The 15,727-nt window shown below is 42.0% G+C and overlaps 1 protein-coding gene across 2 annotated transcripts in view; it reads right to left on the minus strand.

Annotated features, from left to right (window-relative positions):
* The window catches only part of dnah5 (dynein, axonemal, heavy chain 5), a gene marked incomplete at both ends in the record, with an annotated part of 164,451 nt that extends 162,326 nt beyond the window's left edge, over nucleotides 1-2,125 (minus strand). For both annotated transcript variants that reach the window (XM_084052448.1, XM_084052447.1), the window contains one exon: nucleotides 2,033-2,125. In XM_084052448.1, the coding sequence (XP_083908574.1) occupies nucleotides 2,033-2,125 (93 nt within the window). The remainder of the gene's footprint in view (nucleotides 1-2,032) is intronic.
* Between the last annotated feature and the right edge of the window lie 13,602 nt (nucleotides 2,126-15,727).

The raw sequence follows: 15,727 nt of genomic DNA on the forward strand, positions 1-15,727 counted from the left end.
AATGCCTCTAAAGGACAACTGGCCTAACTTGACATTGAGTATAAATAACATTGAGTTAAACACACACACACACACACACACACACACACACACACACACACACACACACACACACACACACACACACACACACACACACACACACACACACACACACACACACACACACACAGTTAGTCAATAACATTTACAACATGATGTGGTATTATTAGTTTGGTTTGTTTTGTTTTTCATTTCAATGAATTAGTATAAATGAAAAAGGTGACTGTTGCCCACAGACAATGGGTACATTTTCTAGTTCAGACTGGTTACTGCTGTGAAAGGTGGATGTAGAACACCAAATAAATAAACCATTGTATATTCTATGAGTCCACAATGTCCAACCTCGCCTTGGAACAGCTCCAATGCTGCAGGGGTGTTAAAGCTTTAGTTTACAATAATAGCACTGCAAGCCTGTAAGGTTTGATGATATAACATCAGCGGTTTCTGGCTACAGGTCAACTGTTTTGTGTTAGTGTACTTGCCCAGAAGGCACTCTTTTTTCTTTATTTTATTCCACAGAATAATAGGTTGTTTAATAGGCTAAAAACAGCTTATTAAAACACTTCATACCTATCTTAAATTGCATAAACAGATTAGTCTGAATGAAGTAAAAGTACTATGCTGTTAATGTCATTGCTAATGGTATTGATTTACTTAACAAAAGCAGATGTTAAAGTGCAATAAAAGACAAGTGGTGAGCAAGCAACAGCCCCAATCATCATGTTTTGAAAAGCATCCCTCTCCTAGGCTCTGATGTAGGCTACTGATTAATATAGAAATACTGCCATCTAGTGGACTTAAGTTAATAATACCACATCAGTTAGGCTACATTTTTGACCATTGAATAAGGGAGAGATGACCAAATTCCTATAGTTAGGGAACCCAGACCTATAGTCTACTGAAAGGATCAGAGTCATTATGTGGTCATTATTTAAAGGAGTAGTTCATCCAAAAAAAGTACTTTTTCAAGTCAATTACACACCCCATGAAGCCTTGAATTCACATAAACAAATCTCCATGAATTCATAGGGCGTGTAATTGATAGAAAATAAGACATTTTTGTGGTGAACTACTTCTTTAATCCCTATACTACAGTGAGGATGGGCAAAGTGTGCACCAAACCAACTAGATAAACATAGTAACAGTGTAGTAACAAGTATCTCAAACCCGTTTTAAAAACTTTTTAAAGCTTCCTGACCATTAATTTACTTTTATTCCCAATGGTCAACAGGTGTTTTACTCTCTCACATCATGAAAGGCAAAATACAATATATAATATAATTATTCAACCATACAGCAGGGAACAGAAAGGGCTTATTTATAATGTAGTACCTTAGGTGTTGCTGAATGCATTGCCAAATCAATTAATTGTTGCTCCAATGGCATTGAATAATGCATGACCGACACAAAGAGTGGCCTATATAAGGTTGTAGGGCCTACTCGAAGGCACTGGTTTATGACCAGTGGTGGGAAAAGTACTCCATTGTTTTACTCAAGTAAAAGCATCAATACTGCAATGTAGAAATACTTTACAAAATACATTACAAGTAAAAGTCCGGAATTAAAAATGTGCTTCTAAAAGTACAAAAGTATTGGCATCAAAATGTACTTTTGGTACCCAAATTAAAAGTACTCGTCTGCTATTTTCAAATGGCTGGGCTGAAGTGGTTACTGCATGTTTTGAAATAATAATAAAAATGTACAAAGTAACTAGAAACTAGCTTATCAAGAATTGTATTGGAGTAAAAAAGTACAATTTGCCTCTGGGATGTAGTTGAGTAGAAGTAAAAATATAGAGAATTGGAAATACTCCAGTGAAGTCAAAAAAAAAAAGTCAAAACTGTACTTAAGTACTGTGTACTTGGGTACATGTACTTAGTTACTTTCCACCACTGTTTAAGACAAACAGGAACAAGTAATAACAACGATTAGCCTATATTTGCTACAATTATTCCATCATGAATGAAAAATATATATAAAACAGTCAAACCTGCATCTCCTTGATGGACTCGAACGGGGCAGCAGTGGCCTGGATGTTCCTGTTTCTGTAGCTCGCTTTCGCAGACCGAGAGCTGAAAGACATGATCACACATTCCACCACAGAAGACTTTCTTTAATCCAACCATGCACTGTCTTTCCTTTAAATAATGTTTGGCGTGTCCGACAGGTCTGAAACCCCTTGCATGTTAGTAGGCTTGCTGTCCTGACTCGACTCCAGTGATCTATATGAGCTAGTATTGACTAGGGGAAAACAAAACAACTTTCCCTACAATAAGTGTTGTTGGCCGTTTCCATGGCAACGCGAACCATGACTTTTGGGCAAGGGGGCGGGGCGGGGGGAGAGTTCATAGGGAGAGTTCAAACAGGGTTGCCATTTCCACTTATTATAAGCGACTTTGGGCTTGTTTTTCTGTGAAGTAATTGCTTGTAAATATTGGAAGTTGCGGGTCGTCGGGTTGCGCTTTTTTGGGGCTTGTGTGTAGTTCCTTATTTCGGCTTGATTCCTAATGTCGTTTGGTTTAAACAATTGGTTCTTAAACATTTTCATGTCAAGGACCCCCAAATTAATACGTATTTGTCCCCTCCACAGACACCCCCCTCCCCATCTGAAAGTACCTTCTGCCAGGGACCCTCCCATTGATTGATTGAATACTTTATTAGCAGTTTGTAGGTCGGCTACTTTCAAATAGCCGTAGTCGCTTCTTTTGGGCTTGTTTTCATAGACCTGGTTGCTTAGTTCTCTCGCAAATCTGGCAACACTGGTGCTGGCATCTAGCAGAACGTGGAAGGCAATTAGATTGAAAGGAGTCTAAAGCAAAACTTAATTGATCAAAATCGGTCTGCTTCAAGTGACCGAACGGAAAATAATGAAGTATCTAAAAGTATAACCACCATGAATTTAGCCTAACTGATTTGCTTTTCTTTTTCGGCAACTCTCCACACACACGCACGCACGCACGCACGCACACGCACACACGCAAGCACACACACACACACACACACACACACACACACACACACACACACACACACACACACACACACACACACACGACAGAAGGAAGCTGTTCGAAGCAACCCATAAATTATATATAATAAATGGCGGCAGTGCGTCACAACAAGGAATGAACTGAAGTGAAGTGGCCACTTTGTAAAAGATGAGCATTCTGAGGGAACTCTCTACTCACCCAATAACTGCGACAGCTCCGTTCCGTCAGCAACGATAGGACATCCGGTTTTTGAGCTAGCAACAATAAGGTTTCCGGCTGCCTTCAAAATAAGATCATAAATTCGTAATGTTTTTTAAAAGATACAAATCTATTTTAAAAATACATTTATGATGTATGTCTTTGAACGCTGGACACGAGACGCTGCTTAGTGCCGGCACTTCGGAGGTACGCACGCGTTCGGGGAGACCCCCTCTACACCGCCACACTCTCCGCTAAGCGGGAGAGGTGTATTTTGAAAAGTGGCGGGCCTTCCAGTGAGGTCAGGGGTCAGAAAAGCACCGTTTTCAGACAATAGTGTATACAAATTGGACACTGGACAGGAGACGGTGCTTAGTGCCGGCACTTTGGAGGTACGCACGCGTGCGGGGAGACCCCCTCTAGACCGCCACACTCTCCGCTAAGCGGGAGAGGTGTATTTTGAAAAGTGGCTGGACAGGAGACGCTGCTTAGTGCCGGCACTTTTTAGGTAACCTCTACCTATCTATATGTCCATCTGTCTAACATTAATGTAGCCATAGTAATGTTATAATCATGTAGCCTACGGTATAATAAAATTATATTTAATTATATATATATATATATATATATATATATATATATATATATATATATATATATATACACAGACAAACACACACTTTTATTTTTAAGTCCTAAATCTACTTCCGCTTCTGGTCTAGTCTTTACAGTATCTTTGATATTAAGATCGAGAAATGAAAGAATGAAAAGGCAAAACCCTGTTTTCTTACGTTTCATTTTTTATTTTTTATTGAAGAATGAAAAAATGACCCGAAACGAACGTAACTCAGTGGCGTGCACAGACATTTTGAGGGTGCTCAAGTAAATTATACTTTTTTTGTGTTTACTTGGTCTGCTCTTTTTCCCCTCTACACCTATACCTCTTTGCCAAAAATAGCCGATCTACAAGCCCTCAACGCCTCGCAGCGCGAGGCGTTGAGGGCTTGTAGATCTGCTATTTTTGGCTAAAGTTCTCCTCAGAAAAGGGATGCTAGGTTTCGAGTGGTTATGGTAAAAAGAAAAATCATATCACATAAAGATTTGAGGACCCCCTAGGGGTCCTGGACCCTGTTGAAGACCCCTGCTGTAAACTGGAAAAAAAAAAAACACTTTTTCCCCCTTTTTTTCAAAAGGGCACTTCTGGTCAAGAGGGCAAAGGGCAGGTGCTCTAGCACCACCTAGAGTCTATCTGTGCACGTCCCTGGCCACCCACAGAGGAGCAGCTAGGAACTCAGTGCCTATCTCATGGACGCAATCACATTGCCAGGCCCAGGATCTGAACCCAGGGCTTTCTGTTTACAAGACAGGCTCTCTACCCATTCAACTATAGCCACTCCTTTGAACAACACAGTGGTTTTCAAATTCTTCATATCAAGGACCCCCAAATTGTATTTTGCTGCGGACCCTCATCTGAAGAGATTTTATGCCAGGGGGCCCCCAAAGAAAGTACTTTCAAAAGTATTAAAACTTTGTCACAATTATTTCAAGATTGTTTTGATTGATTGAATACTTTATTAACAGTTTGCAAAAAGCACAGAGGTACAGTTATACAATGAATTAAACATGTAGATCTGCTATTTGTAGGATTTGAACCCAGGACCTTTTGCCATTATGTAGAGAGAATCCGAACTCAATTAACTATTGTACTTGGATGGATTCCTCACAATAAAGCCAGAGGCTTGTTTCCATTGTGCTCCATAAACATTCAAACACCTAGAGATTCTAGACAAGCAACAGCACAATATACCAAAACAAAAATCTGTATTTTGTTTGTAGCGTTGTTAGTAGTCACTTAAAGCAGAACACAAACTGGTCTGGATGAGCAGGCAGCATGGTAGCTCAGCTCACTGTGCTGAACATTGTCTACATGATCCAAAAGTCGTGGGTTCAAATCCTCCTGCTCCTTTACTCTGAAGCATGTTTTGAAGACTTAACATCCAGGAACTACACTTAAAAGTACTAAAAGAAAGGATGTGTAAATGTGTGGTGGTGCTGTAGGTCAGTGGAGTTGGTGAACACCTCTGTGGTATCTGCAAACAGGGCCACAGGTTCAAGTCCAGCCTAGGCATTGAAGCCAATACTCGTTTCTGGGTGCTGCTGTGTCTGCTGCCCACTGTTCTTCTCAAACTAAGCTTGTTTATTCACACTTGTGATTTATTGAATATTGCTACCCACTGTTAAATTATTGGAATGCTGCCAGCCCAGTAGGTAGCACTCACTAACACAGGGGTCCTTGTGCCTTGAAAAACAAGACCCCAGTTACCTTCCACAAATAACATGAAGAACATAAACGCACACACACACACACACACACACACACACACACACACACACACACACACACACACACACACACATAGTTACCTTCCACTAATCACACGAAGAACACACACACACACGCACACACGCACACACGCACACACACACACACACACACACACACACACACACACACACACACACACACACACACACACACACACACACACACACCATTAGTCAATCATCATTATGTTGATTGACTGGATGTGAGCAGTGCTTATTAGATATAAATAGAAGGCAGGTGAGAGATGCCAGGGTGGATCACTTCAGAATGGAACCTGTCCCCCCCTGCTGCAGGTAAATACAAACTGTTTGAATGATATGAAAATTACATCTTTTTAGCCTGACTATTTAACATTATTGTTTAAGAATTGGGTTTATAGCCTAAACTATAGCCTACAACTAAACTACAACTACTAAAACCAACTCAGTCAGTTGTTTTCAAACCTCTTCCATATCAAGGACTCTCCTATGACAGGGACCCTGTAAGGCTACAAGATGTGTGTTGTATTACAAACAATATTATTAACACAAATCTTGTATGTGGGTCCCTGGCACATGTTTTCAGATGGGATCTGTGGCCAAATACAAATGGCTTTGGGGGGGGTCCTTGACATGTAAATGTTTGTGAACTACTACCTGTCTTTAGTAATTTCTGAAACCAGAACAGACTATAAGCACGGTAGTGAAGGCTTCCAAAATGTGACCCTGTAGGCCTACACCTTTGGTTCTCAAACTTTCATGTCAAGGACCCCCAAAATTAAATGTATTTGGCCCCATCTCAAATATTTGGTTCCAGGGACCCCCAGAAGCAAAGATTTGAGTTGTTATGTTTGCTTAAAAAAGAGGGGGAAAAAAGGTATATCTTTTTAGCCTGACTATTATGTATGTATGTATGTATGTATGTATGTATGTATGTATGTATGTATGTATGTATGTATGTATGTATGTATGTATGTATGTATGTATGTATGTATGTATGTATGTATGTATGTATGTATGTATGTATGTATGTATGTATGTATGTATGTATGTATGTATCACACACACACACCGATTTTGTTCAAAAATGGCAGATCTACAAGCTCATAGCGTGGTATTCGGTGCTGGCATGAGCATGTATATCTGCTATTTTTGAACAGCCAAAATATAAAGGGTTAAAATTATTGTGATGCTATATTAACACCCCGTGGGGGTCCCGGGTCCCCCACACTGAGAACCAATGGCCTACACAACTGAACTGTTTTGTCTTCTTTCCAGAATCTGAAGTTGACCAGAAGAAGACATCTTGAGGACATGCAGGTGGCTGGAGTGACGAGGAAGATGCAGATGGAAACGGATAATCCGCTGTGACGATCTAGGTTTCTATATCTATGGCTGTTGCTGCAGCGTGTGCAGTGAAGATGGCTGGAAGGTAGGAACTATGACGCTGTTGCTGCAGCGTGTGCAGTGAAGATGGCAGAAAGGTAGGAACTATGATGCTGTTGCTGCAGCGTGTGCAGTGAAGATGGCAGAAAGGTAGGAACTATGATGCTGATGCTGCAGCGTGTGCAGTGAAGATGGCTGGAAGGTAGGAACTTTTTAAAATGCTTTGCTGCTGCTGGTTAGGGTTAGGGAGGTCACTTGTGTTGCGCCATTCGCGTCATAAAATGTGCCATTCGCAAAAGAACAAAAAGAAAACAATGGCCTACACAACTGAACTGTTTTGTCTTTCTTTCCAGAATCGGAAGAAGACATCTTGAGGACATGCAGGTGGCTGGAGTGACAGAGGAAGACGCAGATGGAAACGGATGATCCGCTGTGACGATCTAGGTTTCTATATCTATGGCTGTTGCTGCAGCGTGTGCAGTGAAGATGGCAGAAGGGTAGGAACGATGATGCTGTTGCTGCAGTGTGTGTGCAGTGAAGATGGCAGAAAGGTAGGAACTATGATGCTGTTGCTGCAGCGTGTGCAGTGAAGATGGCTGGAAGGTAGGAACTTTTTAAAATTCTTTGCTGCTCTTGGTTAGGGTTAGGGAGGTCACTTGTGTTGCGTCATAAAATGTGCCATTCGCAAAAGAAATCCGCCAACGCAAAACAAAAAGAAAACAATGGCCTACACAACTGAACTGTTTTGTCTTTCTTTCCAGAATCTGAAGTTGACCAGAAGAAGACATCTTGAGGACATGCAGGTGGCTGGAGTGACAGAAGAAGACGCAGATGGAAACGGATGATCCGCTGTGACGATCTAGGTTTCTATATCTATGGCTGTTGCTGCAGCGTGTCCAGTGAAGATGGCAGAAAGGTAGGAACTATGATGCTGTTGCTGCAGCGTGTGCAGTGAAGATGGCTGGAAGGTAGGAACTTTTTTTAATTCTTTACTTTTGCTGGTTAGGGTGCTGCTGGTTAGAGTTAGGGAGGTCACTTGCGTTGCGCCATTCGCGTCATAAAATGCGTCATTCGCGTCATAAAAAAAACAAACGCAAAAAAACCAAAATAAGGCGCTGGTCTGGTTCTCCTGGTTTTACTAGGACAGGGTTCGATTCCCTGTGGCGCCCTGCTCATGGTTTGCGTTGCATTTACATTTCCCTGGTTTATTAGCACTTGATTGGTTACATTGTTATGGGGGGCAGCAGTGTTAAAATGTGTCATAGGAGGGGGGAGGTACAGGTTGAAATGAAAATGCATTACTGCATGCATTTTATTTTTTTCTAATCAGTTCACCAATCCTCTCCCATCACCTGCAAGAAATGCACTGCACCTTCCATCACCATGCCCTTTAGATCGACCTGGGATTGTATAATTGTGTACTGGGCTGTCTGTAACCTGCAGCTTGGGCTTAAAGCTAACAACAGTCCATTAGACAATTGTAATGATTCATAAATATAGTTATTCATATCTTTTAATTCATTTTAATGCAAGTATGCAATATGGTGTCAACATGGCAAACAAGCGCTGGTAGTCGGTACGCCTGGTTTCTACTGGGAACAGGGTTCGATTCCCTGCAGCGCTGTGCTTACTGTTTCACCTTTGTCCTGTTGTGTATGTTTACATTACATGTTGGCACTCAATTCATTGATTCATAATACCTGAATGCACTTTTTATGCAAAGCTGTTCATGTGAAAGATGGTTGCATACTGAGCAACACCAGAATATTCACCACATGCTGACTGCATGTTTTAATTTCATTGTGGTTCAAGCATAGGCATAGGATGTTGCTGTGCATTTGATCACTTGGATCTGGGTGTGCATGCTTTCTTTATTGTATATTTTTATTTATTTATCATGTACAATTATTTCATTTCATTTAGACCTATTTGTGTTTGCTATTAGCCTACATATAGTATGTGTGCAGTGTGCTTTTTGCAAACTGAAAAATGAAATGATGAGAAATGTGCATCAACAGAAAAGCCAAAGGCTTGTTTCAATTGAAGTAGCTATTGCATGCAATACTCCCCCTTCTTAGAAACGCTCTAAACGTTCTAAACGTTCTAAAACATTTTGTTGTCAAGGACCCCCCGAATTGACTTCTATTTGGCAGTGGACCTCAATGTGAAAAGATTTAGTGTCAGGGCCCCCCATGAAAAAGATGTATATTTAAAACTTAAAAAGAATCTATTACCCAGGGGGCAAAGGGGGGTATGCTGCATTTGCTCTGCTATAAAAGGTTGGCCACCAGAAATAATATCTATGACCCCGTAGGATCACAACCTATATGGACAACCCTGTCAATTTTTTGCTGGAAATCCAATATGGCCGCCTCAATATTGGCCCCTATCAGTACCCAGGGGCAAAGGGGGGTATGCTGCATTTGCCCTGCCATAAAAGGTTGGCCACCAGAAATAATATCTATGACCCAGTAGGATCACTACCTATATGGACAACCCGGTCAACTTGCTGCTGGAAATCCAATATGGCCGCCTCAATATTGGCCCCTATCAGAAAATAGCTTTGGCAATAACTTTTGAACCAGATGGGCTAGAAATAAAAACTTGGTGTCTATTTCATGGTTTCAGAGCATGAGAAACTCAATGGAATACTTATCTTTATGATTGGGTGTGTCTGTACCTTTAATTTGCATATTTCCAAGATGGACGCCACGCGAAAATGAGTTTTACTATGACTTTTACAGTGACAGCTTACTGTTATGGCAAAAAGTCTGCTTTTTAAGCAATATGAATACATTTGGTCAGTTTGAGCTTTCATTTCTATTTTGTCAATATGGCTGCAGTCATAAATAATGTATGGTATTACATTTTCCCCCAGATTTATTGATTTATAGATCTATAGTTGTGGGGATGATTGCAGAGAAAAATCGGAGAAAAACCCCACAATGTATCTTTTTGTGTATCATTTTAATAAACTAAATACAATATAAACATACACATGCACACTCCAAGACTTGCCAAAAACTTCAACTTTAGGGCTATACAAATTAACATAGTGGTATGCATTCAAGTAACATAACAGAATATAGACTACTTAGTGACAAATAGAGTAAAGGCGGAGTTGAGGTTGCCTACAAAATGTTCATTTTGACCTCTATGGTGCTGTCTTGCCTGCTTCTAGCCAATGATACTATGGTACAATGCTATTCACTGTCACTGTTGTCATGTGTTGCACTGATCCTGCTGCATCGTGTCTCCAGTACCTGGCAACGGCATCCTAAGTAGCATGGAATTGCCTTCTTTGCACAGGAACAGAGGCATGATATTGCCTTGTTCATTGACAAAGGCAAGGCTGGCTCGGTAGATGCAAGGGGGACTGCATTGCTAGCACTGAGAGACCATCCATACTCTGTGAAAGAAGGAATATCCGGCTTGGCGATATGTGCACATTTATCTATTATGGTTGCTAGAGCAGCTCTTCTCAGGTGCAGGTCAAATGCATTCTCTGTCGGGGGCAGCAGCTTTAAGAGGGTTGATCTATTATTGAGGAACTTGTACACTCTAAGCTTACTCAGGTCAAAATCCTCCGGGTGGTCCGCTTTGGATGTATATACAGCAATTGTGAGGTCTCGTGCCTGATTGATGACGTCATATGAGAGGGAATCAGAAGAGTTTTCACCAAACTCCTCAAGTGCAGGGAGATCCAGACGCATGCTGGCCTTGAACCATGCCTTCTTCCCAGTGTAGAAGGGATAGCTGGTGGTATCTCTGCCACTTAAACTATGGATAAAGGGCAGGGCACGACACTGTGCAAGCCCCAGCGCTGATACCATTTGAGGGATAGGAAGGTATGAATTTTGCTCTGTTCTCACCCACAGCTCTGGAAGGCATCTGAGATGGGTTGCTGCATAGTAAAGGCACATGATGATGATGTCTGTGTCATTGGCATGGATGACAACTCTGTCAACTTTGTCATTCTGGACACTATACAGGGTGTGGAGTATTATTCTTGTATCAGCTTCCTGTTGTGTGGATTCTAGTGCAGGGACATCTTCAATAGACCCCTCCTTGATCACCACACTCCTTGTCTCTTCTTTAAACCACCCACCCAGGTAAAGATGTGCTGGACCAAGGGCCGACTTAAGTTTCTCATTTTCACACCATTCGTCACAGAGGAAACTCAATAGGTTTACCTTGTTAGCTGACACATTAAAAAACTCCTGAGGATCTGGAGCTGTGTAACGCATACTGACTTCATATTCTTTGGTAGGTTTTGGTCGAGCATATCTGTGTTCTTGCTCAGCTGTCTTAAGACTAGGTCCACTGTACCGGTCACAACAGAAGTGAATGATCTCTGTGCCAGCAGGCACATCATTCAACAGCAGACGTTGGTATCGTTCAGCGATTGTTCCTAATGCTTCACCTTTCAGGAACGACCAATGGCGTATGGCATACATGGCATCAATAACTACTGCTGTCTTCTGTAGGCAGGTCAGGGATGCATGCAACTTTGGTCTCCTCTTTCAGAACCTTCACAAGGCTTGCCTTGGTACCTGTTCTCATCCTGCCATCTTCCTGGAAGAGGGAAGGGGGGAAGCCACTGCACTCGTGGTTGCCTATAAAGTCAACAAGGTTGAGTTCTCCACCACTGGCTATGATTTGGGTCATGCGCAGGAGGGCAGTAATTTCATTGCTCTTGCCAGGTGCTGAGGTTTTCCCCTTAGATTTTTTAGATTTTGTGTTTTGAGTGTGGGAAGTGTTAAGCTTCATTATACTTGTCTTCTTCTGTTCACTGGACAGTGACTCACACAGTGCCTTCAGACCCAGTTCTTTCACACTCATCAAGTGGTCCTTGACTGTGGAATCAGCACACTGTCCTGTAGATATGTTGATCGTGGGTGATGTGCTCACTGTAAATGGGTTAGTCTCCACTGCTGCCATGACCTTGACTACCATTTCTGCATCCCGGATTACACGACTCTGACCAGACTCATGGTGTGGGTTGGAGGAGTGAAGGTGGAGCATAGACTTGAGCTCTGCAGAGACAGCTGCAGTGAGTGGTTTTGTGTAGACCCATTTTGTCCTGGCAGCAGGGCTGAGTGTAATGCCATCCAGACTGCTTGCTTCCTTGGCATCGGCATTATAGGTCTGCTCCAGTAGCATGTCAAGAGAAACACTGTTGTGGCTGCCATCTGCTCGTCTGCCAACAAATACACCTGCCATCAGTGCTTCATGTACCTCTGAAGCTGTTTCTGGTAGTTTCTTCATCTCAGCCAAATACAGAGGTAAAGATTGCTGCCCGTACTTGTAGTGGCCTGCTGCAGTGAGGTAGGGTAGCATTCTTGCTGATTCACAGAGATGTCCTGTCCAGTCACCTTCCCGATCGTAGTAGATAAACCTTTGGAGAATATCTGACATCTCCAGGAAGGTTGCCCAGAGGACTGCAGTTGGTTGCTCAATGATTCCTGAAAAAGCAGCAGCTGCTCTCTTAGGACTGCCATCTCTGGACTGCCATCTCTGTTGCCATAACAGTCAGATGTCACTGTAAAAGTCATAGTAAAACTCAGTTTCGCGTGGCGTCCATCTTGGAAATATGCAAATTAAAGGTCCAGACACACCCAATCATAAAGATAAGTATTCCATTTAGTTTCTCATGCTCTGAAACCATGAAATAGACACCAAGTTTGTATTTCTAGCCCATCTGGTTCAAAAGTTATTGCCAAAGCTATTTTCTGATAGGGGCCAATATTGAGGCGGCCATATTGGATTTCCAGCAGCAAGTTGACCGGGTTGTCCATATAGGTTGTGATCCTACGGGGTCATAGATATTATTTCTGGTGGCCAACCTTTTATAGCAGGGCAAATGCAGCATTCAAAAAAAAAGGGGGTTTTGCCCCCTGGGTATATGTATTTATTCGAAATGTCTTTATTTTCACACAATGTCAGGGTTAAGAATCAAACTCACAACCTTCTGTTTCTCAGGCAGGCTCTTTATCCAGTGGGCCACTGTGCCATGCCTAAATAAAGGCCAAAGAAATAATGACAGAAAAGCCAAAGGCTTGTTTCCATTGGGGTTCATTAACATTGAAACATCTAGACAGGTAACAGCACAGCAAACCATAGACAAAGCAATATGCTGTAAAGTTCTTTTTTCTTTTCTTTTTTTAAAGTACTGTTGTGTGTTGTTCCACAAAGAGGAATGAAGACCTTTCATAGCAAGGGAGCTGGTAGCACAATGGGTAAAGTCTAAAGGTTCTCTCAGTACAGAGGTTCCATGTTCAAATCCCAGTCATCACATACATCAGTGTTGTACTTTGAAATTTTCAAGGCCAAAATACAAAAGAGCAAGTAAAAACCACGAAGAGACGTGTTTGGCATGGCGGAGAGATGGAGTAGTGGTCTAAAGGTTGGACTCTCAGCACAGAGGTTCCATGCTCAAATCCCAGTTGTCACATACTTCAGTGTTGTTGTACTTTGAAATTTTCAAGGCCAAAATACAAAAGAGCAAGTCAAAACCACGAAGAGACCTGTTTGGCATGGCGGAGAGATGGAGTAGGGGTCTAAAGGTTGGACTCTCAGCACAGAGGTTCCATGTTCAAATCCCAGTCGTCATATACTTCAGTGTTGTTGTACTTTGAAATTTTCAAGGCCAAAATAGAAAAAAGCAAGTCAAAACCACAAAGAGACCTGTTCGGTATGGCGGAGAGATGGAGTAGTGGTCTAAAGGTTGGACTCTCAGCACAGAGGTTCCATGTTCAAATCCCAGTTGTCACATACTTCAGTATTGTTGAAATTGAAATGTTCAAGGCCAAAATACAAAAAAAAAAAGTCAAAACCACGAAGAGAAACATTCTGAGGGCCCAAAGGTGCGTTGGCGCAGTGGTCTAGGTGCTTGATCTGTTGCTTCTGCTACAGACAGTTTGCAGGTTCAAGTCCCATGCCATCAACGTAGTGGAGGACCATCGGGGGGACTGTTTCCCGATAGTTAAAGGTGGGGGGTTATGTCTGAAAGAACTCTGTCCAGCTATAGTTTTAGGAGGAAATGTAAAACTACGAAGTCCAGAGCTTGATGAATGTTAGGGACCAAAAAAAAAAGTCACTACAAAGTACCACCAATCAACTTTAAATTGCCTGAAACGTACTCCCAACAGGTTTTTGGGGGAAACTTTTTTTTTTCGTTTCGGTATTACCGAAACGAGATTTTTTTTTGAGTTCTTTCAGACATAAGCACCGTCTCCTGTCCAGTGTCCAATTTGTATACACTATTGTCTGAAAACGGCACTTTTCTGACCCCTGACCTCACTGGAAGGCCCGCCACTTTTCAAAATACACCTCTCCCGCTTAGCGGAGAGTGTGGTGGTGTAGAGGGGGTCTCCCCGAACGCGAGCGTACCTCAGAAGTTCCGGCACTAAGCACCATCTCCGGTCCAGTGTCCAATTTGTGGAGTCTATGCACTGAAAACGGCCCATTTCTGACCCCTGACCTCACTGGACGGCCCACCACTTTTCAAAATACACCTCTCCCGCTTAGCGGAGAGTGTGGCGGTGTAGAGGGGGTCTCCCCGCACGCGTCCGTACCTCCAAAGTGCCGGCACTAAGCACCGTCTCCTGTCCAGTGTCCACAATTTGTATACACTATTGTCTGAAAACTGTGCTTTTTTGACCCCTGACCTCACTGGAAGGCCCGCCACTTTTCAAAATACACCTCTCCCGCTTAGCGGAGAGTGTGGCGGTGTAGAGGGGGTCTCCCCGAACGCGTGCGTACCTCCGAAGTGCCGGCACTAAGCAGCGTCTCGTGTCCAGCGTCCAATTTGTAAAGGCTATGCACTGAAAATGGCCTTTTTCTGACCCCTGACCTCACTGGACGGCCCACCACTTTTCAAAATACACTTCTCCCGCTTAGCGGAGAGTGTGGCGGTGTAGAGGGGGTCTCCCCGAACGCATGCGTACCTCAGAAGTGCCGGCACTAAGCAGCGTCTCCTGTCCAGTGTCCAATTTGTATACGCTATGCACTCCTTTGAACAGCATTTATCCATTTAAATAAATTATTAATTTTTTAAATCCCTTTTAGTTACACAGAAACATAAGTTGTATAGAAACATAATATGTCGTTTAAATGCATAATTTATAGTTTTAATGTACAAATTAACCGTTTTTCAATGGCTCATTTTTGCTCTAGAGAATATTATTCTGAAGAGATCGTCCACCGGAAGTCTTATCGTTGCTCCGTTATCGTTGCTGACGGAACACAGCTAACTGCGACTTAGTGTCAACTCTTCTCATAGTATCAACCACTTGGAGGTTCTGGCAGAAAACGTATGTGTTATTTTACGGAGCCCCTGAAGGGACATTACTAGGTAGATTGTTTGAAGGGTAGGTACATTTTTTGGAAGGGTCACTTTATTTTGAAAACGTGGCGGTTTATGTTTTGTGGTATGGGGAAAAGAATAATATGTTGGCAGAAAAAAAAGGGGGGGGGGTGACTTTTTTTTTAATAGTTGCTAAATTATTTAAGGGTGTATAAAATGTATCTTTTTAGTGTATGACATTTTTTGAAAGGGGGATGATTTTTTTTAATTTATGGAATATAATTTTTTGTCTGATAAAAAAAACTTTTTGTCAAAGTTTTTTTTTTTTTTCAATGTTTTTTTTTTTTAGGTTAGTTTTTTTTTTCCTGCATGACTTTGAAAAAAAAAACTTAAAAAAAAAAAAAATCTTTGTAAAAAAAAAAAAAAAAACTTGGACCAA

The sequence above is a fragment of the Gymnoscopelus microlampas genome (genome assembly GCF_963454915.1).
Source record: "Gymnoscopelus microlampas genome assembly, chromosome: 3".
Lineage (NCBI taxonomy): Eukaryota > Metazoa > Chordata > Actinopteri > Myctophiformes > Myctophidae > Gymnoscopelus > Gymnoscopelus microlampas.